The 24,319-nt window shown below is 34.6% G+C and overlaps 1 protein-coding gene across 2 annotated transcripts in view; it reads right to left on the bottom strand.

Moving 5' to 3' along the window:
• The window catches only part of ATG2B (autophagy related 2B), a 45,194-nt gene that overhangs the window by 10,529 nt on the left and 10,346 nt on the right, over positions 1-24,319 (bottom strand). The window contains exons 8-34 of one of the 2 annotated variants that reach the window (XM_065635401.1): positions 23,880-24,058; positions 23,049-23,203; positions 22,445-22,556; positions 22,026-22,287; positions 21,002-21,152; positions 20,473-20,565; positions 20,110-20,298; positions 18,525-18,798; positions 17,602-17,707; positions 16,329-16,521; positions 16,035-16,177; positions 14,778-14,935; positions 14,342-14,514; positions 13,892-14,042; positions 12,813-13,012; positions 11,930-12,010; positions 10,892-10,998; positions 10,539-10,631; positions 9,644-9,714; positions 8,532-8,608; positions 8,132-8,302; positions 7,506-7,647; positions 6,327-6,529; positions 5,120-5,346; positions 4,296-4,404; positions 2,262-2,456; positions 1,595-1,696 (exon numbers count right to left, since the gene is read on the bottom strand). In XM_065635401.1, the coding sequence (XP_065491473.1) occupies positions 1,595-1,696; positions 2,262-2,456; positions 4,296-4,404; positions 5,120-5,346; positions 6,327-6,529; positions 7,506-7,647; positions 8,132-8,302; positions 8,532-8,608; positions 9,644-9,714; positions 10,539-10,631; positions 10,892-10,998; positions 11,930-12,010; positions 12,813-13,012; positions 13,892-14,042; positions 14,342-14,514; positions 14,778-14,935; positions 16,035-16,177; positions 16,329-16,521; positions 17,602-17,707; positions 18,525-18,798; positions 20,110-20,298; positions 20,473-20,565; positions 21,002-21,152; positions 22,026-22,287; positions 22,445-22,556; positions 23,049-23,203; positions 23,880-24,058 (4,117 nt within the window). Of the gene's footprint in view, positions 1-1,594; positions 1,697-2,261; positions 2,457-4,295; positions 4,405-5,119; positions 5,347-6,326; positions 6,530-7,505; positions 7,648-8,131; positions 8,303-8,531; positions 8,609-9,643; positions 9,715-10,538; positions 10,632-10,891; positions 10,999-11,929; positions 12,011-12,812; positions 13,013-13,891; positions 14,043-14,341; positions 14,515-14,777; positions 14,936-16,034; positions 16,178-16,328; positions 16,522-17,601; positions 17,708-18,524; positions 18,799-20,109; positions 20,299-20,472; positions 20,566-21,001; positions 21,153-22,025; positions 22,288-22,444; positions 22,557-23,048; positions 23,204-23,879; positions 24,059-24,319 lie in introns of those variants that run through there. The other variant, XM_065635400.1, reaches the window with a different exon arrangement.

The raw sequence follows: 24,319 nt of genomic DNA, 5'->3' as shown, positions 1-24,319 counted from the left end.
ACAGCTATTAATAAAACCACATTTCTTCTTTTTGATTGCTTAACAAGTAGAGAAGCCACATAGAAATCTAGGACAGAAATCAGAAAGACCCTCTTGGTCATTGCCTCCTGCTACATATAATATGATTTCATAATTTATCTAGCTTCATCTTAAAACTGCAGAGCTGTTTTCATCATTGACGTTCACTTTCCAGACTGTTCCAGAACCCAAGTGTTTTAATGACTATAAACTTCCTCTGATTTCCACTAAAACGGTATTCAGGTATAGTTTATATTCATCTCTAATACTGCCAATGTCAGACAAACTATTCCAGATCAGATCTCGCCACTGCTTCCTTAAAATTCATTAATAGCTGTGCAGTTAATGTCTTCTCAGTGAGACGCATCACATTGGTATCTTCTTCATCCTATAACTAATGACATTTGGACTATCTTTTCCTTTTTTCATTTCTAACTGATAAGCAGGCAGTTTAAGTAGTAATAACAAGAATTTCTAAAATTATTGCATGCAGGCCTATGCTTCCAAGAAAGCTGTGGCTAATTTTGTAGAAGTTTTAAAGGTGCGTTTTGGTTATATTACAAAAGATAAGAGACTTAGAAAAGTAATCAAGAGGAAATATATTTTCTCACTAGATGGCAGTATTCCCATGCTATTTTTCTATATGAAATTAAAAACTACATGGAGTTCAATTTTTCTATTAGTAAAATGAAAACCTGGTCTCTAACGTGTGCTGAGGGAAACAGAAGGTAGGTATGGAATTCTTAATTATGCTCTTGAAAAAACCCACATCCCTCTGCTGACAACAAATTAAGCAAGACATACCTCAACAAAGAGCAATAACTGCACTTTAAATTTGAATGCACAAACATACGTAGTTTCCTTACAGGTGTAAAAAAAAAAAAGGGGGGGGACCAACTGTTTCTTGAGTCTATGAAAAATACTTTGCACAGAGGCTTGTTGCAGAAAGTAAAACAACTTTTCCGGTCTCTGTTCTTCATGTCACTGTAATTGACAGCAAGATCAAAGCCTTCAGAGTATAGAAGCAGTCCTCAAGGGTCAAGTGCCCTTGACTAAAATCTTGTGAACAGCTTCTGGATCAATGATTAACTTTTTTCAATTAAAAACACCAAAGCCACTTCCTGAACAAACAAAGCAAGATCACCCAATAATAATTATGTGCTTTTTAAAAGTCATGACTTCAAAACATTAGAGAGCAACATAATTCTCAGGAGGTAAACTGGTATTATTGAGTAAACAACCAGGTCTATAGATAATATTTTTGGGTTTTAAATTTAAAAAAAGGCTAGCCTCTGTCATAGCTGAAGGCAAGTTCCAACAGTGATATAAAGAGTGGCAGAGATCCAAAGATATATGTGGCTGACCATAAAAAAAGGGATATCTAACCAATAAAACAACCCCATGAAGCATTTATCATGGTTACAACCACCTGGTATATGAAACAAACACACACACACCAAACAAACAAACACGAAACAAAACAACAACAAAAACCAACCAAACAAAACAAAAACAAAAAAAGCACAGTATCTTTTCTTTCTTTTTTTTTTTTTTTTTTTGCATTTGCACAACCAACCTGGTCAATATTCAGGCGAAGCGGCATTAGTGAAACACGTAAACAACATTCCTGTGGGGATCGGCCAGACTCTGGACGGACATGTAATGCTTTAACCGTTAACTGAGAAAAAGCAATAAGATAAATAAAAGTAGTAACATTCATAATTATTAAATCTCAGGACACTAGCTAGGAAAAACATTTACTGCAAAATCTCTCTACTAACCTGATCCACTTAACAACTAATAAGCTAGTGTTGAATAAATAGCTTACTATGGATGTTATAAAAAATAAAAATAAGAAAACCCCAAACCACCAAATTAATAAATCCTTTATAGAACCAGTAAGACTACAACTCTCCACGGGTAGTGAAAACTCTAATCATACTTACAAAAGCAGATATTTGTTCAAAACTAAAATCTGAAAACTACCAAAGCAGTCCTGCACATCCACTTTTTTTAAACTGACAGAATCTTGAAAACATTAATACCTGACTTACTAATATACAAACAGACTCTTTAATCAGTTTTAATATCCATAAGGAGTCATGCAAATAACTATCGACAAGTTATATTACTTCAGTGTTCCAGGACCTCACGTTCCTTCTTCTGCAAGTTTAAGAAATGTGTACAGTCTCCACAATGATAGTCCGAACACTACAATTAGTTAACAAATTCTGTAACTGTACCATGTTTGAATGTGCTTTTCTGGGCATCTCCTTACTGCAGTAGAGATAGAGAAATTTATTCATCTGTGACGTTGCTAAGCGATCTCTAATCTCCAGGTCTTGAACAACAAAAACCTGCCGTGACACTGGCTGCTCCAACAGGCTGGATTCACCTTCTGTGCCACCTGGAGGGTATACCTCATGCTGGAATTTCACCTTTTAAAAAGGAAAGAAAAACAGCATAATCAGCTTCAGGGGAAAACAACCTTTAACAAGAGAATATTAAAGAAAAAAAAGAAAAGAAAATAAAAACCAACCACTAAACACCACACATAAGAACTTTAAAAGCTGTCCTCTATTTTTAATTTACAGGAATAATATTAGAATTTCTGAAAACTATTCAGATTTTTGCACGTCTAGCAGTAGAAATCTTCCAGTTCCTAGTTGTGTACATGTTAATATTTTAGGATGCAAATTCGAGCCAAAGAGTCAGAGTAAAGACAAAGGACAAGTTTTGCTTTTCATTTTAGAATCAACTCTGCTTTTTTCTCTCAGTCCTGACATCTTTCTTATATCATGTTCAAGCCTGTACCAGGCAATCTTGTGGTTCTTGAGTCTTCTTGTTTGGTTGGTTTTTTCCTGTTGGTGGTTGTTGTTGTTGTTGTTTTGGTTTTTACTTACTTTAGTCCATATAAATTCTAAGCCATTACCTTTCCTAAATTCTAAAGAATTCTGAATTATCTCCTTTTCCTCATCTCTTGATGTAGTTTGCACTTTCAATCGAAGACCTGTGGCTACACACGAATCATTCCCTGTCTTAACTGCCCCTGCACCCTCACCTGCAATGTAACAAAGCAAAGCTCACATCGCCAGCACAACAGTGGCCTCTACTGGCTACACACCGAGACGTTAAGAAACACGGTATTTAAGTGCCCTGTTCTCAAGATACGTGTGATAGTGAACATTTTAAGTGTTGAAGAGAAAAATAGATATTCATCACAAACACTGCTCAGAAACTTCACGTTTTTGACAGTCTTATTTTCTCCTTAATGTCTTTTATTTTAAAGCTTATAATTATTATTATTAAGCCTTGTGCTAAGTTAGGGGTACAAGTAGGGGGAAAAAAAAGACTTTATGCCTCAGTACTAACTCCAACTCATCAAATATCTGCAAGCTAAGAGAGATTGCTATACTTCTACATATGAGGTTTTCCACGTGGAATGTGAAACACTTCCTTTTTTCCCCTCTTTCATTGCAACGTTGTGGTTTTTCTAAAAAAAGGCTAAAATAAGTATTAAACATTTCTGGCAATTTCAAAGTGCTAATGGGATGAATTTTAAGCTCTAGAAATGTACGTAGACAATAAAAGTAATTTAGTTTTACGTAGTACCTTTCACGTTCGTGCAAATGTTTGAGAAAACCTTATTTTAAAAAGGTTTTGTTACTGACCCATTTAACAAGAAATTTGGTTAACTCCTTGCCAATATTCTTCACAGTGCCAGAATCAAGCATCTAGTTTCCATGTTAGAGCTAAGGACAGGCTTAAAAACAACTGTAACATATTCATGCCTGAAGGGTGCTAAATATGTTAGTGGAAATACAGGAATGATATTGTGACATAACTGGATATTATTTAACATCCAGTTATTATCAACTAATACACTGAGTGTCTCAACTGATCTACATCCTGGTTACTTTGCTAGAACATTTAATTTCATAATAGGTGTACCAATTCAGAGTAGAAATGAAGACAGAAAAACAGAGCAGCAGTTGTAAAATGTGGTTATAATAAACAAAAACTTTAAGAATAGTATAATATCCTGCATCTTTAGAAACATGTTTATTCAGCAAGTAAACAATACTATGCTAGAAGAACAAACACATATTTTGTTAAACAAATTCTAAATTCATCACCGTCAAAGTCATTGCTTAGCTATAGATACTAATGGAAGAAATCCTACTGAGTTCTAATGGAAAGCTGTTATCAAACAGATATACCATGTAAAGTTACTGACACACAGACAGCCACGGCTGAAGCTGTTTTCTGTCGTTCACCTTGCTTAACTGTATTTCCATTAGGAAATCTGGGTTTCTTCCTCTTCCCCCAGGTGCTGCACTCCGTCCATGCCTCGTTGGTGTATGAGAAGGAGAACTATGGGGACTTCTGGAGAAATAAAAAATAAAAATACACTTTGTCAGATGAAACTTAAAGCTATCTCACTGCTAATCTAACACTAGAAGTGTACCTGTTTCACTGGACATAACTTATTAGTATGTTAATGGTAACAAGAGAAAAATAATAGAAAATGCCAAAAGAATACCGGAAGTTGTGTTGCTGTTAACCAAATACTTTATTTTTATTGTTCAAGTAATGCATACTTAAGCAGAATGCCACGTGTACGCTTCCCAGCAAATTAACATTCATAGAACATTTCCGTAATTTTGACTATGATAATAATTACTCTTTAGCTTACATGACATCCTGAAAACCAGACTCAAGCTACCATAGCAGTAGTTTTGTATGCTCCTCAAGTCCTCTTTCAGAAAATTTAACTTCTAATATAATCCTTAAAAGCAAACCCATCCCTCCCATCCAGATAAATCCACCAAAACCAAACCCAGGTTGTCCAGGTTAAAACACAGGAAAAATACACTCTGGTGCATGCAGCTGAACTAAGTAAGATTTTACATGATCTTTAAGGTCCCTTCCAACCCAAACCATTCTGTGATTGATTCCTTGTGAGAAGGAGCAAACAAGCAAGAGAGGAAGACTTAAAATTGAATAGCGAGATTAACTGAATAGTGAGATTAACCCCAAATCAAATGAAAACTAAGTAATTTTAAATGTTTGAATCTACAGAATTACATCCAACACTTACATGTAACTTTTAGCTGGAGATGTTGGTGGTGCAGTCCCAAAATCCCTTCCACCATAAAGATGCCAAATAAGAGAGACTTCCTTTACAACATAGCGTACCAGGGGAACAGGAAAATGAAGAGGAGCTTTGCTTGTGTCTGTTTTTTTAATAGGCTGGCTGAAGTGATTTTCTTTTATGACAATTGGATCATCAACCATTATTTTTATTACTGGCTCTTCCTCTTTTTCCTAATTAAAAAGAAAAGTATATAGCATTGAGAAGGTGAAATCTGCTTTCTTTATTGAGATGTCTAATTTTTTCCTAAGAAAATATTCTGTACTGTCTTCTAAAGCTTATACAACACAGGTTTGGTTTAGAAATGATGCTTATAAAGTAACTTAAACACAAAAGCACATGAAAGTAAACTAGAAGCTGAGAATTAGTTAAAACAAAAAAAAAAATCCTCATATAAAACTGTAAACAAAACAAAACAAGAGTGAAAACAAACAAAAAAAAATGGAAGAGCCCAGGCTGCCACATTAGCACTTTTAGGAACAAACAAGCTCAAAGATAACTGGGCAAATATAGCTTCTAATCAGGAACCCAGAACTACTTCTGTCTATTAGGAAGAATTCAACCAGAGATAGTACGAAAAATACAAATACAAGCTGTTTTCAAAGAGTTTGAGTATAGTTTCCTAAATCTCTTAATGTGGTGGACAGACAGTGGTGTAAAGTGCCAAGCTTTTCTCTGCGGTTTGGCAAAGACCTTTGGCCCATAAAAGCACTGAAAGCTTAAACTATAAGAGAAATTAATAAAAGATTAAAATATGTGCAATGCTGCTATTGTGATAATTACTATATTTTGCTTATAACACTTTTTTTCTAACTATGCCATTATTGTAAGTCAAAATGGCAATGATAAAAAACATCACTAAAATGTAGGAAAACTGCCAGTATAATTCAATTCAGATCAGAGAACAATTACATGCTGCTGGGATACAGAAGAATCATATGTATTTGAAAATACCTGCATTCATTTCTAACAAGACCAATGCCTGAAGTCCTTTCAAACAGAAAGATTATTTTTCTGCTACTCTGGCCATTGATAGAAATACCACAGAGGAATCACATAAAACTATGGAGTCTAATTTGTTCAGGTCCTAGACAGACGTTTCTCTAATTCAGCTTATATATGGATTGTTTTAGTAATTCTCAAAGCTTCTTACAGCAATTGCAACTTTGGGTGCGAAAAGAATGCAGAAATCATCACTTTCTGTGGGAACATCTCCCATGGCCTCATTTATCAGGTGATGAGTGAATGAAGCATAAGTGGGACTTGGATCTTGTGAGACATTTCCACTTTCGTCTGGAAACAGGAAGAGATCTGAGCAAGATGGCTCCTGAGTTTGAGATCTGTCATCCAAAATTCCTGGGAGTTGAAGGAAGGTGGAAAAGAAACATGTTTCAACGGAAAACATCTTTATAAAATACGAAAATATGAATGAAATAACATAACAGTTAACTAAAATGTTACTTCAATAACATAAATAGAATTTGCTTATTATATCTTGAATCAATTCCTACTATAAATAAAATACTATTTTTAAAAATTAAGCTACTGTACAATTGAAGTGATTGCAATATAATTATAACTGGTTACTAGCAAACATAACTGACAAAATATAGAAAAACTATTTGTAAAAACCCCATAGATTAAAAAACAAAACAAAAACCCACATTTTTTGTGTCCAAGTGTCTCATTCTGGCAGAAAGACCACAACACCAATAACTTTCAGTACTACACTGACTGCTCACCTTCCACCATCAATTAGGTGACCAGACATCACAGAAATAGTGAAATCCTTTATTTGCAGTGCAGTACAAAACCCTTAGACAATTTAAACCTGGACTTAACTCTAGGCATGATGCAGAAGCTGTAATCCTGTGATAAAAAAATCTATTATCTTGTTCTATCTGCTAACTGAAAGATTTCCTCATAGTTAAAAGTTATTTCTGTGACTCAGAACTTTATCATCCTCCTGGGCTGCCTTCATTCACAGAAAAGAGGCCTTTGATTCCCCCACACTGCAGTATGCCATATAAACTTTCACCCATACTAACTTAGACTCCTAAAGAATCCGGGGTCCTGACAGAGTCTCACAAAGTCAGATTCCTTCCTTTCTGTTTTCAGTACCTGACTAACGTGTATTTGACTAGAATCTTAAATAACTTTTGCATTAGTGTTATTAAAAGCAAGAAGTTGTTTGATAGTCTGAAGACTTCAGACAAAGGTACGCTCCCACCATTCTTGTTGCAGCATCTCTACACACACAAAACTTTCAACCCCACTTTCCTTCCAGAAAGGTTGTACTTTGTGTGTCCTTATGGCTCCAGAGGACTCTTACCATTAGACTCTGGCTTCATGGCAGAAGCAGTCTGTTGAGTCTCAATTTCCTCCATTGCATCACTCATCAAATCCCGTAAAATCTGTTGCTCTGATTCACCGAGGCCTGGTCCGTGGGAAGATGGTTGGCTAAAAGTTTCTACCTGTAGGAGAGGAACTATACATAGTTACATCTCAAAGACAACCGCAATATCATGCTGAATAAGATTTTGCTAGAACAGCTTGATACACAGCTCTTAAACTGGAAGAAGTAACGCCTTAACTCTATAAATAATCAAGTAAGCTGAAACTCTGAGATAGATGATTCATAAAGCAGGTTAGAACATTATGATTCAAGGTATTTAGATCAGAGTACTTGGACAGCTCGTGTACATCCTGGAATTTCCTTCTTTAGATAAGAATAATGTACAACAGGTAAACAGCACAAAATATTTTAAAATATTAAGTAGTTACTAAGGCAGAAAAAAAGGCACTACTTTATTCTCACATATATTTTAAGTTAGATGCCATCGGTTAATTTCTTTGCAGAAAATCTCGTGTTCTTTGGAAATAGAATGGGGATATCAAAACTAAAACGTATTACCAGGAAGTGTAAAGTTAAGTTCATATCATTTTGCCATTTTATACCTTCATTTTTGGCTTGCTAACTCCACGTTTAATCTCTGTCTTAGCAGGTGGATGTAAGTCACCATAACTTGCAATATATTGTATGAGATTCATCAGTGCAGCACATGAATCGGAGCAGGTACGAATATGGATTACATCGCTGGAACAGTGCAGCTCAAAATGTGGTTTAGTCTAGACAGCAACAATAAAAAGATCAGAATATACTTCAAATCAACCCAAGGTTCCATAAATGAAATAAAATCGCTTTTAAATTAATTTACTTAACTAGTCAAAAAGGGCTCAAAAACAGTACCTGTAAACAGAAAAACCTTCATTGATTCTAAGTATGATAAAGTAATTTTCAAAACATAACCTGTCATGGAGATTTTACATTTTATTTTATTTGTGATTAAATACTTACTCTTTCCCCATCAGAATCAGATTTTACCGTTGTAATGGTTAGTTCCAGCAGTCCCATATCCATAACACGAACATAATCTAAAAGACAATGAGTAATTTAAAAAAAAAAAAAAAATAAAGTTACGACTTAATAACAAACGTCAGTCTTACTATGCATTTTTGGTTATTTAACAATTAGAAATAGCATGAGCATGAAAAGGGATCTTTTTTGTCAAAACCATTTATATCACTGCACTTCCACCCTTTATGAGAATTACTCTCAGAGTTCAAGTTTCAGCTACTCAGATCAAGAACTCAAACCTTTTCAATCCAATCTAGCACTCCCACTGCCACCATCTGTGTGCAGTGTAATCTTCTAAGATATTTATCTTCATCCCATCTGTGTGAGTTAGAGAAGTAGAGGCCCACAGAAATTGTGTGACTAAGCATCCTAGCAGGTTTTTTTAGTTGAAGTGAGAGAGAAGACATTTTCACATTGTACTAATATTTCAGTACCACCAATAATTTATTTCCCCTCTTTCTTGGTTAAAGAAAACAGGCATCTCTTTAGTCTGTCCTTCACTACGATCTCATACCTAAATTAAATACACACATTTGTGGGCATGAGGTTTCACTATTTCTCTAATTCATTTGTTAAATGTTAATGTCAATGTTAATGTTCCTCAGTCCTTAAAGGTTGTTACCATACAAATGGGAGTAAACTGGTTGGTGTAATTCTTTTCAAAACCTAGAACTCTGTGCCATATACCACCTTTCAAGTTCAACTATTTAGAATATGTATCTTATAAAATGAGATCTCTTTTCTATGAAGACTTCTTTCAGTGTTAGCTCCAGTTTTTTTTAAATATGCTTTTTTTCAAATACCCACTATGGAACTGTAACAAGAAAGTGAAGGACTTGCATACTGCTCTTCTCTGACATACCTCTGCATCCACAAATCCAAACTAGAACACTCAGATTGTCATCAACACTGCATTGTTCATTCACATTCAACTTGCTGCTCCTTATCTCCTCAGATCTCTTTTTTCAATGACCTTTATATATGCTGAATACATCTGTAGTTCTGTTTCTTTAGGTACTGCCAATTCATTAATCATATCAAAACATCCTTACCTCTATGGAGGTTCACCGTAACAGTGTTGCACTTGTCAGACAGATGCAAAGCAGCTTCATCTAAAATTATCCTAAAAGATTAAAAAAAGAAAGATGAAATAAACATGCTAGAGAAATGCTGTGCAATTCACTAGACAAAAGAAAGTAGTTCAGGAAAAATATTTTAAAACGCAAATATATCTAGCATATCTTAAATCCAAACTCTTCACTTTAACCTTTCATAATTTCCAAATCCATTGGCAATTAACCACTGCAAGATATTTTTGCCATTGCTAATTGTATTTTATCTGCATTTCAGCTGATACATTAGATCTCTCCTAAAATGAAAAGTAATGCTTTTGGCATACAGAATTAACACTTATTTCCTTTTTTGCTCTTTTATTTGTCTACTTAATAAAGTAACAGACACATTTATTTCAAAGGTCATTTATAAGGTTTTATCAATAGAAAGAAGCAACTTTGCAGATGCTTCACATCAGAATAGGCATAAAAAATGAATATTCAACTGAAGTCACAAGAAAAAATATTAAAAATTTACAGAGATGTTCAGTAACCATTAAATATTTCCTTAGTTAATACACTGTCTCCAAATAACAAATCATTATGAAATCTTAAGGTGCTGCTATTTAATTAAATAGACACGATTTCATTTCATGACATCTTCCAACCATTTTAAAAATTGCAGAATCACTACTTGTTAAAGGAAGCAATCCAACTTTAAAGAAAAAAAGGTATTTAACCTAATAAAACAGAAGGATTACACATGAGCAAAGTGTATTTCAAAAGATGCAAACCAGTGTGATGATTTACACAACACAAATGCTTCCTAGGTTAATAAAACAGGCGTTACAAGTTTTACAGGAGCTTCCATGTTTCACAATCACGTAAATTATACCTGAGAGTAGAAGAGGATTTATCTACTGCAACACTGCTGGAAATGCTGAAAGTTTCAACAGTAAGTAGAGATCTGACTGGCAAAAACAAAGGCCTAACAAGAAATAGGAAAAAAAAAATTAATTCTCTGTACCTATTTAGAAGTGCAATCAAAGTCTAACAGGTTACCTAACTAGATCTTCCCAGGCCTAGGCAAGTGCTTACCCTACTTGAAATCGGTTGCAGTTTAACTTCTGTTAAGTATTTTTTTTCCAAATAAGCCTAAATAAATATTCTTTAAAAACTCAAACATTCCTAAAGAATAAATATTTAGATGCAGTACCACCAAATGACATACACTTGCATTTTATTTACCTGTAATCAAGAGCACAACTCCACAGATGTACATGAAATGTTGTAATTGTAGCTGGAGGATTATATCCCAGAACAGGCTCATCAGAAATATTCAAAAAATATAAAATCTAAAAATCACAAACATATTAGTATTTCAATATCTGTTCAAATAGTAAGTAACTACGCATTAGAAAATATAAAAATCAGTAACAGATATGACGATTAAATGTTTGGTTAGCAGAAAGAAAAGGGAGTGAACAATCTCAGCTATTTAAAGGTGATTACCCAGCATTCGAATATAGAAAGAGCACAGAATGTAAACAGAGCAAAAAATACAACATCCAAACTGCAGCCTCAAAGGTCTGGAGAAGACCAGTCCGCAGACATTTACAAACAGCTTCCGCATCAAGGGTCCCTAGTCCGCTCTGCTATGCCGTATCTCTGCATCCACACGGATCAGTACAACCCTTCTAATTCAAAGTTTGCATTGCAAGCGTTTGCGTAAACTGCTGCTTACTACTTCCCTTCCCAAAAGTCTTATTCTCCATTACTGCTATTCAAATGATGTAAACTAGGAAACAGACAAGGAAGAACTTGAGGAATGGAGCAAGCAGAAAGGAAAAATACTTTCAGTGCTCCAAGTAGTGCGTTTGTTTGTTTGTTTGAGGGTGTCTTTTTAGATCACGGATATCTAAGTACTTGGATAGCATTGGACAACTGAGATTTTCCATCTGAACTTTTTTTTTTAAAAAAAAAAAACAAACAAAAGACCTCTAAAAACCCCAGCACCTCCCTGACATGTTGTGGGCAGAGATTTAGGATGAGGAGAGGAACTGTAGCAAATGAATATACAAGTAAGAATTTAAGAGCAAGACTATAGTCTGTCAACAGCTTGAAAGAGAGACAAGAATGTAAAGAATAAGAGTTTCAAGAGCAGAGTAAGATATGACACAGTCTAACACACAGATTTCCCACTGAGGTTTAGTTTGATACTTGAAGCAGTTGTTAAAGCAATGAAACTGAAGATGTAGTTGAGAAACTGCAGCAGCCTGACCTGACCTGTTCATGCCAGCTTAAACCTGAAGGCAGAACTCTGTGCTGAAGGGTGGCTCCTCTTAGTCCAACAGCAACTAGAAACTCCTGCACAAAAAAAGTTGCACAAGTTAGTTTACAGGAAATACATGTAACTACTTGACATCTAATTATGAAACACAGTCATCCTTCTGCTCCCAGAAATCTCCTAGTGTCTAGAAATGAAGACAGGACTGGACCAGGATTAAACATTCAAAAACCCTTGCTTCCTAATACAGAAACCCTGGGATTCATTCTGGGATTCGCAAGGGATTACCGGAGTACCAACCCAACATAGTTCTTTCTTACGCTGTTCAAACCTGAGTCAATTGAGCCTCCATGACATCGTGCTGGTCTGCAGATTCCTCCTTCTCTAGATAACTCTGCTGAACTGTTTGTCACCATGACACCAGCTAGGAGGTCATCTTTCAGTCATGCTAATGAATGTTACTGGCAAAGCCAACAGTATCACTCATTTACCAGCGCCACTCCAAACAGGTAAGCAAAGGCTGCCTATGAGATGACACTGCTAGTAAGCTGAGCAGAAAGCTTCTAACTCTTCGTATTTGTTCTTGCCTGGTTTGGCACTAGATTAAAACTCGGCCAAAGAAAACCAAGAAAAACATCAACTAGACAAGAAATGCACTCAGAAAAGAAACAGAGTGTGATTAGCATAGTGAAGCATTGGAAGAATTATGCTGATACTTAAATTCTACAGTCCACCCGAAAGATTGTTTATAGTTTGAGGATGAATGTCTCAGAACTATATGGTTTCCTCATTTGTAACCCTTGTAACCTCACATCTAGATGTTCCCATATAAACTGAGATAACTCAAATAATTTATAAAAGCACAAATTTGAAAACACAAACCTTTGTATTGCTTTCTATTTTATCTGATTGGATTTTAACTGCAACCGTCAGCATACTTGGACAATCCACTCCTACACCATCTGAAGTAGTCCTACTAAGACCATCTTCTTCAGAAAAACAAATAGTAGGTTCTAACCAATGGGGACGTATTGTGCTAGGCAGTCGTACTTCAGAGGAAGGGACGACCCCATCTACCATACCTGCAAAGAGATTTTAGAATGAGTTACCTCATGCTTCAAAGCTGTTACTGATGAAGAGTCCAAGAAAATATTTTTCTGCTTAATGCCTTTAAAATTATTTTAATTACCAAAGTTAGTCATGCACACTGACAATCAAAAATCATGAAGGGGAGGTTACAGGTGATTCAATATTTAAAACCACAGTTCTAGCTAAAAATCTTCAGTGTGACTATAAGGTTGGTTTTTTTATTTGCCCAACAAAATGGCAAAGTTGAAATAGAAATCTCCTATGAATTACATGGAGAGACAGGAATATGTCTCTCCATTTTATGAGATGATGCCAGGTTAACTTCTAAACACACAGTAATTAAGCGTTGCACTGAAAATCCATTACCTTGACTACCACTGATTCAGAGACATTTGAGGGGAAAACCTTAAAAGGTTTAACTACGTGGGGGTTACCAGCCATACAAACTACATAGTCAAAATAAAATTCTTCACCTGCTGACCTGTCTTAGCTACCCAGGAAAGACACAGCAGCCATTGGTAACCTGTACCTTTTAAAATTAGATAACCAATAACATGTAGGAAGTGTGTACTTCCATAATAAAAGAACAGACAGCTCATTTGCCAGAGGACCACAATATCTTTAAAAACCAGCAGTTCCCAAGGAAAGTCTGAGCTAAACTGTGACAAAGTAAATACAGTTATCATGAAGTTGTGTAACTGTATCATTTAGGAGCATTAGGCATGAACTAAATCTTATTGTGCCAAACGATACCCTACCAGAGGCGGCGGGGGGGAGGTGGGGGAAGAAAAAAAGACAGCATTTCTCCTAAAAAATTTCAAGTTTACCTCATTTCAAATTTACTCCCAAAGCCACCTCAATCCCACCCCTACCTTGATGATATAAATTGAAACTGCTAGAATGGAGACAAACATAGTGTCTGTCCTCAAAGCCTTCATATTTAGTCACGCTGAAAAGTGAACCACTGTTGAACTCAAACCAGAATTCGCCATATTTTCCTTCCAGTGTATTTCCATCATCCTGCTGGGGGAAGAACAGCAATGATAAAATGACTGTTTGCTCCAGTTAGACAATCTAAACTAACATAACACTTGCTACCAATACATATTTTCCTGCTTGCATTTAGTTATTATCATGTAAAGAAAAGTACACAGAATTGCTAAAATATTGTGTTGCATTATTATCTAGCTATAGTATAATAGTATGAAGATTACAGAATTACTGTTATAAACACTTGTTCCTTCCAAAAACAGCACACACAGGATGATGGGGATCCCACAGCCAAAGCAACAGAACAACTTTTTCCAGCCCCAGTGTCTCACCTTTACGTCTGTGAATATTGACACTAATCCATGTGTCACATTTAGCAGAACAGACAGAGCGCTTTGCAAATTCTTGTTCTGAGAATCAAGCTTTTTCCTTCTGCGTGAACGATAGTTTGGATCAACAGCAGAATAATACTGTAGTGTTTCTTCCTCAGATCCACTCTCGTCATCTAATAGATGAAATTAAAAACAACTAACTCTCTAGCTAGTAGACATATTATACCAATAACTCATTGTTTTTCCATCAGTAATGCAATTCAGTTTCACGTTTGTTTTACTTAACTAAACAGTAATCTACCTTTTTTTTCTTCTTCATTTAAGTAAATCCTTTCAAAAATATTGCAAATTCTTTCCACTATCAATCAGTTTAATCACTTCAGCCAATTATGCTCTTGAATTACTATAGTTCTAGATGATTTATTAGGAGTATTACCATAATGAACTGCAGATTTAAACTGACTAAAGCTGTCTTTACTGAAAGTGTTGATGAGCTGGCTGGCCACAGATAGTCCAACACCATAAGAAAGGTTTTCAAATGTTTCTACAGGAGATGGAGCTGTGGGTTCCCACAACAATAAATCGTTGCTGATCCTAGGAAGAAATATGTTATCAGTATACAAAATATATGAATATATTTCCATTTAATATAAGATCAGTCAAGTAATATTTCAGATTTCAAGTAAGATTTCAGATTTCATAAACAAGGAAGAGAAAAAAGTTCAAGAGCACAAGAAAGAATAACGTATTCATGAGTAAAAGCAATAAATAATGAAAGTAACATTTTTTCTGTAATTATGGTATGCACATATCAAAGTCTAACATTTGACGGAGACACAAAAGCCTCTATTAGTAGGTGTGCATCAGCTCAGTAGGTGGGAGAGTGACAAAACCCTCATTTGATCACATCGACTTCCAAGCAAAATTGCAAGAAACATCAGTTCTTCTGATTCCAAGTGAGTCTGTGTTTGTCAGGGTAAGGGTATATGTGACATTCAGTACAGAAGTACACCAACAGAATATTCAATGAAAGGTTCAGCTTTGCCACTTTGGAAGTGAAAAAATGCTTTGGAAATAAAGTAATGCCTATCAGAGGCTATAATAGATCAGCATCTCTCTTTAAGTAGCTAATGCATAGCATAAGACCTGTGTTTTAGTTGATTCAATCTAGTTGCATTTCTTTATTTTTCAGACAGAAAACTAACAGAAATAAATGCTGAACACCTATCTGCAAGTTGGGTTCACTTTCTGTACATTTTCATAAGCCTTTGTAAGACTTGTGGACTCCTAATTTTAGAAAGTGAATCACTGAATAAAAAGGAAAAAAAAATGAATGCAAGAGTGATCTATTTATAAAGGAGAATTCAGAAAGATTAGAGCAATATGAAACATTGCAGACAGAGATTCGAACAAAGTATTCACTAAAAGCAAAAGACTACTAAACTTTACACATTGTTCACAAAATCTGTCAAACACTTTCTAGCAGCTAGCTGCTATGGTACTGATCAGATATATCTAACAGTGGCGTCTCTGATGTTAACTTAAAAGAACATCTATAGAGCATTTGATATTCTTAGAAAACTATACAAATGAATCCCTGCTATAACTGCTCATTCAATTGCTTTTACCAACAACAAATACAGAACTAAAAGTACAGGTCATGATAACCAAGCAAAGCAATTATCATACTTGCCTATTGTAAAGTTTTTCATAAAAGCTTTTGTTTGGTAATGTTAAGTGAATGTTTGGTAACATGAGTTCCAGTACATAATGAGAATTGCTAATTGTTTTATCCTGAAATGCAGTCATTTCAATTATATCTCCTGGCATCACCATCTGGAAAAAAAAAAAAAAAGAAAAAGGAAAAAAAAACCCAAAACTTTCAAGTAAAAAACAAAACTGCAAGCTAGAAGATGCATGTAAAGTAGTGAGCACATATTCATTTTTTTAATCATAAGCACAAAGTAGGAACAAAATTTTATAGTACCTCTTCATTTTCAAACATGACCCTACGAGAAGAAAAAGGAGAAGGTTCTGGTCTTCTAATATCACAGACATCCTTCAAAGAATGAGACCCTCCTTCTTCTTCCTCTTGAAAGTTATTATCACCTTCTTCCTCCTCAGCTGCTATCCTTTCCAGAATAGAGTGCACAGCCAGAGGGTTTATTTTCAATACAATCCTGACATTAGAGAATTATGCAGAATAAGGCATTAGAGATGCTTAGAGCTTTTGTATTAATGCAGAGTCACATGTCTTGTAGCTCTAGATAGCCATGAAATACACATAGACTAGACAGCTTAAAGACCAGGGATTTTTTATCAGACGAAGAAATACCATTAAGAAAAAACACCAAACTTATAGGCACAAAGGCACATGAAAAAGGAACCATCAGGCGAAAAGTAACATCAGAGTCGGCTTTTTTCAACTCTCTCAGGTGACCATTAGGTGACTTAAGAAAAACCTACTGCTCTCCCAAAATAATGCTTGTATCATCAGACCATCAACAGCTACGAAAAAATGCTCTACTACATGACATAGTGTATTACATGTACACAGTTATAGAAAATATTATTTGTACCATTATAAACGACCACCATGCTGAAAAACTGTTCATACAAAGATGCTGTCAGAAAGCCAATAAATATTGTGGCAAAAAAATGTATGCGGCAAATTCTGCAGCAAATCTAAAACTGCCATTTTAAACATCTTATTACATCCTACAGCTGTTACATCCTTCTGTTCAGTAACTCTGAAATATTGTATTGCCTTGCATGTGATATAAACTGAAATAATTCAGCCACAGTATAATTCTCCTTATTGTTGTTATGGCTTTATACCAGCTTATATTAATTTCTTGAGGCAAAATTCAACTGAGGGTTTTGTTGGTTGGTTGGGGTTTTTGGTTTGTTTTGTTTTTTTTGGTGTTTTGTTTTGTTTTTTGGTATTCAGTCTTGAATGTAAAAGCAGGAAAAAAGGTAAAGTGACCAAAAAAGTCTCTAATCATTCACTCAACTTTCACTGAAATTTACTCAAGTCTACACAGAAACCACTATACATTAAAATCATCTTGCATAATGATCAACGGAGAAGTTTCGGTTTTGGTTGGTTGGGGTTTTTTTTTTAATTAATTTTTGGGTTCTTTAAACAGTTACATGTTTTTTCTTTGCAAATTATTTTACAGCATTTACCATATGGGCAGTCTACATTAAAATTAGAAAAATAACAGTGCTTCATGAAAGTCCAAACAACCTGCACTTACCGAGGCCAGTCAAAATTGTCCGATGATGATGTTATATCTCCATCTATGCCACCAGACACTTGAAAAAATTTTATTGGTGCTTCTGCATTATCTTCTTCAAATGAACCTGAATAGAAAAGGATTTTTTAAAAAAATTAACACAGGAATGACAACTGCTACCTTCAGGTTGCCTACTCCTCAGGTTGGAGTCCAAGATGCTAACTTGTCAATGCCGTTACTAAGGTACTTATGCAAATTCTGTCATCTTTTTCTCCACAAATTAAATACCAATTTTTAGAAACAAATATTATTTCACATTATCTTCTAGCTAGCAGCAGTTAGAAAACCAGATGCGTCTGATGCATAGATATCTGCATTTACATTTATAGCATCACTACGTTATGTCACAGCCTTGAAAAGTACACAGAATGATAAATCAGCAGAGAAGGTTGCAAATATAAACCGGTCCCAAAGACTTATTACTTTGAAAGATATTAGAGGCATAAAAATATCAGAGTTTTCTCAATGACAGTTATTTAGGACATCATCCACTTCTAGAATAGACTTGAGATTCTTATTTGCATAGCTGTAGTACCACCCTACAAATCTACAAAACTTACCCTAACACCATGATAGAGATCCCAGAGATACACTACACTGAAACAAACTGGGATAACAATATAACAGAAAAATAACAGAAATACTAGGTCAGATGTCAAAAACAAGAACACAAGCACTACACCTACATACATCAGCGTCTCCTCCTAGTAGTATTGACTTATGCTGATATTTAGTACAGAACACTGAACAGCAACACAGATATCTGCTCAAAAATTCAGGTGCAAAAACAATCCCTGCATTAATCCATATGAGAGAACATTTGTCTCAGCTACGTAATATTTAGGAAAATAAAAAATATTTGAATATAATGTTAACGTTCTTACCAGTTAGCTCTTTAAAGGTAAGTTCTAATTTAACTTGTTCTGGAGTTGAGCCTCCTATAAACTCAGTTTTAAATTCCACATCTGTAAATTCAAGATGAAGAATCTCCTTCTGAAGTGATTTCTTAAACCATGGTCCTCTTTCCTGATCTGACCGTAGGTCGGGTATTGGGAAGCGAACAGAGAGATTTAATGCTGGGGCAGTGACTTGAACTGAAACTCTGCAGTTTGCAGGAGTATGTGAATCATCCAGGAAAACTTCAGTAAAAGCTTTATGCTAAAAAACAAAGCAAAGAAAAAAAAAATTAAATTAGAGACGATGGCACTAAAAATGACTATGGGGAAAGCTTTTGACAATGGAAAATGTAAAAATGCAAAAAGATTCATTTTTCATGTATCACACAAAACACACATATTAGGACCAATTATTATTATTCTTAGACTATTTCTCTATTATTGGTGCTGTTAAGATTCTACTTACTTAGAAGTCAAGTATTTGCACAACTTAGCAATCTTTCAAAAATGGCTATCTTCTTATTTTTTTTCTTTTAAATTAGAGAGTGAGAGTATCAAACAATACTCAACTGCAGTTAGAAAATATCGTATCTCACAGATTTTTTTTTTTAAATGCCATTGTTGAGAATCTGGGAACTACTATCATGCATATTTGCCCCTTTCAGTAAGTCATGCCTTCCAGCTCCTGTCAGTGACGTGTCATTCAAAACCTCCCTGAGTGCAGCTTATTGCTGACCACTGTTGAAAAGAATCAAACTGTCATAGTCATATTGACAGAAATTATCGATGTCTTGCATTTTTTTTAAATGAGCATTCTCTTAAATAAGTTTTGAAGACTAATTTTGCTGTAATCTATCAATGCAGCAACAAAATTACATTAAGATATTTGTTGCTGAGTAGAAAACCAATTAATTGCATGAATCCTTCCTCTTGTATTTCAAGAAAAGCCTTCAAGTTTAATGTTGTTGTGCTAAATATACTAACACTCAAAACTTACTAACAACCTGAACTAAGACAAACAGTCTCCAACTTCTGTTGGTCCTTGAACACTAGAACACAAAGCATATTTTCCCTGTCCTGCCTATTACCTACCCCAAAAGCAAGTAAGGCACAGCAGAGGCTACTGGGCTGATTGTGACACCTAAAGATTTCAATATAAAAACGTAATTGTCAGCAACACTTTGTATCAGCTGCTGGAGAGCATGATGGGACAGATTAGGGATTAGAAATTAGTCAGAATTCCTGGGGTTTTTGCCCACTTCTGCTTCTTTCAAGAAGCTGAGAACTTATGCCGATTTTGAAGCAGCTACCATTGTCTTTATGCCTGTTATCAAGCATGCAATCACTGAATTTGAAAGGAGTATCCACATCAGATGGATATTGCTCTGTATCAGAAGTAAAGATAAATAAATAAATAAATAGATAAATAGATAAACCGCACACGACCATGCACGAATAACCTCAACCAACACAAATCAATTCAAATTAGCAATCTCAGTCATAATGCCATCCTGCCTTACTCCAGCAAAAAAAAATCCAGCAAGTTTATTAATAAATTTCACTTTTAACTTACCAGATTTATGTGCTTGTTGTAAGAAGCATACATGTGAGATGCCATCATCTCCACTGTAGTTAGTTTCTGCGGTTGAAGTAAGGAATTTAGTCTGTCTACAATACTAATATCCAGCTCACAAAGCACTGGACTTAACTTTATTTGTAACTCTGCTTTCTGTGGAACAGCACTGAGTCTCCCTTGACTCCCCTGAAAAGAAAGAGAAAAAGCACTAAAATCCTTAAAAACAATACAGTGAAACAAATCAAAACAACTGAGAGCTAAGGACTCTGTTTTGCAAGAAAGATACCTTTCTGTTAAAATGAACAAAATTAGACAAAGGTTATTATACAGAAACTTGGTGGTTTTAATCTCCCACCTTACCTGAGGTCCTCTATTATCTGAATGCTTATAATGAAGCTGAAGGTAAGGCATAGCATGAGAATCATTTCCTTCTTCAGAATGAAATGTCAGCAGCTTTAGAATAAAATAGAGTTAAAAATACTTAATAGATTCAAGGCCATGAACAGAGTCCCCACCCATCCACTTACTCAGTCCACTTATTTAGCCACTTTATTGGATGTCTCTGACTATTAAAAGAGCTGGAAGAATAATTATCAGCAAATGAAGCCTCTGCATTGCTCAACTCCATTGGTTAGGTTTTGGAAAACACTCTAATTCCCAAACTGTGTTAAACATATTTAAAAGATAACTAGTGAAGTTTGGCTACTGAATGCTACTCCTGTGAGGTATGACAGCTGTCTGGATCACGATTTGAGCTTGTAATTAAAATATGAGTTGCATCTTAAAACCATATTAAAAAAAGAAATTCAAAATTAAAACTATTTTAAAATCTATGATTCTCAGTTATATAATTAACATTTCTATGGAACCCTCTGTATTTTTAACATACCTCTGTATAGTGAGGCTGAATGGAATGAGAGTCAGTAGAAAAAAGGCATTCCAGGAACTCCATATTCCCAATGGATAAATCAGTACTAAAACTTCGAGAGGCAGTCCTTTGTCTTTGTTCATAAGATACTTTGATGCCAGTACCTATAAATCTGAATTATGAAAATTAGCATAAAACAATAAAAATTACAAAAAGTCAAGATTTAAATACGTAAAAAGGACCACTACAATCCTTTTAAAAAAAAAAATTCATTAAAACCACCATAACTTCTTCAAAAATAAGAAAAAAAATTCTAACAGATTTTAGCTGTAGCAAAAAGACAATGGAGCTCACTTGTGTTACATGTTCAGCAATGATCAGTGTAGAGAAATTTGCAAAGAACACTTTAGATATCTAACCTGAGGTGCAATTCACATAAAGCTGGGAATCCAACATCATTATACAGACAATGAAAAAGTCAAATGCCTCAGGAAGTCTAAATTACATAGATAAGGTCAGAAAATATATATGCAGTCTCAAATATTTTACTTCATACATGGTACTGGGACAGTAAAAACTTGAGGGGAAAAAAAAAAGACACTATTGACTAACTTTACAATTTTGCCCACACTTTTTATCCCTACTGATACAGTATTTTGCACTAAGTAAAAACCTAAGCTCCTTCAAGCAGGAATTCCTATATTGGAATAAATGGTCCTATAAAATACAGCTATTTCCCAAGAAAAAATTCACTTAATGATTCTTGTATCTCTAGGTTTCTGTGGTAGAAACTGTACCTAGTTCAATTTATCTATTGTTGAAAAGAGCTAGGTTGATTTTAATGCTTACACACTTTTCTTCTTTTTTATTAAAAAAATAAACAGTCTTGGACAACAGATATAAAAATTCAAGGCTATTTTGAAATTTAAAAATAAGTCTAATGCAATTGAAATATTGACAACTCTCATGGACATAAACTTACTTTATTCAAATTTACTTAAAATATATTTTTATTAATTATATTTATTAATAAGCAAAGTTATACCTAAGGTGATCATGAGAACAAGCTTCTGCAAATACTTCTCGGAAGGACAGAAAATCTTCTGTTGAAAACTTAACTGGCTCAATCTTTTCTATTCGGGCAAAGAAATCCCGAGCCATTGGTGTCAATGGGTTAAGGTTCAGTGAACTTTCAGGTGGGGGTAAAGGGTCAATATGAAGTACAGACACTGAGAAAGTTCCAACTGCCAGTCTAAAAAGAAGCTCAGGTCTGGATTCATCCACAGAAACAGATCTGGATGGAATAGCTGAAATACAAAATTAAATTCATATAATTTTTCAGCAATAACACATGTATAAAATCATCTTACTTTTGAGTTTCATTTCTTTTTACCAAGTCGCTGCATAACAATTAATTTCCAGAATTATCTAGGGATCAGAAGTCAAAACAACATTTTCACTTACATGTCCTTCTTAAGGAAGTCTGGTGAACCATGTTGGCTGTAAGCAAAGAACCTCTTGGAGGTTGTAGCTCTTGTTTGTTACGATCAAGAAAATCACCCCAAGTTGGTTGAAGCTAAAACAAAAATATATATGGTCTTAATTTGACAACTAGATGTTAGACATTAGATCAAACATAAATTATAAGATAAAAGAACAAAAAAAAATACACGCATAAACAAGCAACAGCATGCCATTTCATGGCACATTGGTGCTCAACTAAACAACGTAGATATGCTTTACTTTTTTGTTGTCATTGTCTGTGTAGTCCATATTAAAAGAAAACACAGATGATAAGCATGCAATTAATTAAAAAAAATAAATCACGAAGTGTCCTATATAGGCTTCAAGGCATTTGAAAACAAATACATGCCATTTCCTGTCTTGGTAGCCAAACAGATGAGAAACTTTCCAATACAATTTCCACAGCAGAAAAGAAATACTATAATACATTTTCAATTGTCCTGGAATTTTGCAATCATTCTTGATATTGTAAAGAATATTTATGCAACAGTTTCAGACAAAAGTGTTAATTCCCAAAAGATTTTACATGTAGTTAATACTATACCACTGTAGTGCTCAGTGGAGATCCTGCTGGTGTAGTTGTGTAGGTACTGGTTAAAGACAAGTCTAGATCCATAGTTGGAGGGTCTCCAAGAGGTGGAAGGGAAGAAAGACTGTGAGACATGTCCATTTCAGCCATTGAGAAGAAAACTTCTTCTTCTAATAAGAACCATAGATAGAAAAAGAGTTATGTTCTAAAGAAAAAAAGAGCTTACTTTTACCAGAAGAGTATTTCTAAGTCAGAAATCGAACTGCTTCACAGAATAACTAGCTAAATATATTATTTACATTATTTACACAAGTTCCGAGTCCTCTTGACACTGAGACTAGTAGCATCTATGGCCAGAGATAATTTTAAAAAAAGGCAGTAAACTAATAACTACTAAAACAGTTAAATGTTCTATTTCCATATTCAAGTTGGCATAATTTATAGAAATTCATACACTCTCCTTTTGACAAACTAAAGTTCATATTTTCACATTAAAAATAATCAGAAAAAAATTATACAAATAAAAATATCAGGGCAATGCAATTACTATTCTGTATTTAATTTCCTCAACCGTGCATTTGAAAAGATGTTACGCTGCATGTGTATTTGCTGTGTTGCACAATAACACACACATTACTGAACAGTTGTAATTAAATACTGAATCAAGTCTAGCCTGATACCTAAACGAGGTGTTGATTTTTTATTCAACAGTACAATTAATAGCAAACAATTACTCTATGTCAAAGTTCTTTTGATACTTAAATTCATGAGATTTAAAAAAACCAGACAATTTATATATTCTTTACAACAGGTGATGCAGCATAGCAAATAATCTTTTATACTTGCCACGACTAGAAGGCGTTCTGGCACTCTCTGTCTCATAGAAGCTTTGTTCAGATGATGCTCCTGCAGATAAAGACTCTTTTCTTAAATAACGTTTCAGCTCCATCTGAATTCGATACTCATCTTCCTGTTTCATTGGCCGGTTCTTCCTATCTTTATTTGACAATTCTATCCTGCTTAGGCTCTCTGAATTCAAAAAGGAAGACAAAAACTGTATTGTAATTTCCTTACCAGTATCCCAAAGAAAATTCAAAAATGAATCTGAAAATTAACCAACTGTTGTTGTTGTGTATGTATGCATCTGTATATATATACACATATCTGTTGTATATCAGATGCACATATACATGCATTTTGTTTTTTCGGAGATTTTCCTGTCCAAAACAGATTAGTCTCTCTCTAGCATTCATTAATTTCAAGCCCGAAGAAAATATTTTGAAGTC

Source organism: Caloenas nicobarica, chromosome 5, assembly GCF_036013445.1.
Source record: "Caloenas nicobarica isolate bCalNic1 chromosome 5, bCalNic1.hap1, whole genome shotgun sequence".
Classification (NCBI taxonomy): Eukaryota; Metazoa; Chordata; class Aves; order Columbiformes; family Columbidae; genus Caloenas; species Caloenas nicobarica.
Note: the sequence above shows the minus strand (reverse complement) of the source record. Positions and strands in the feature narration are given on the sequence as shown.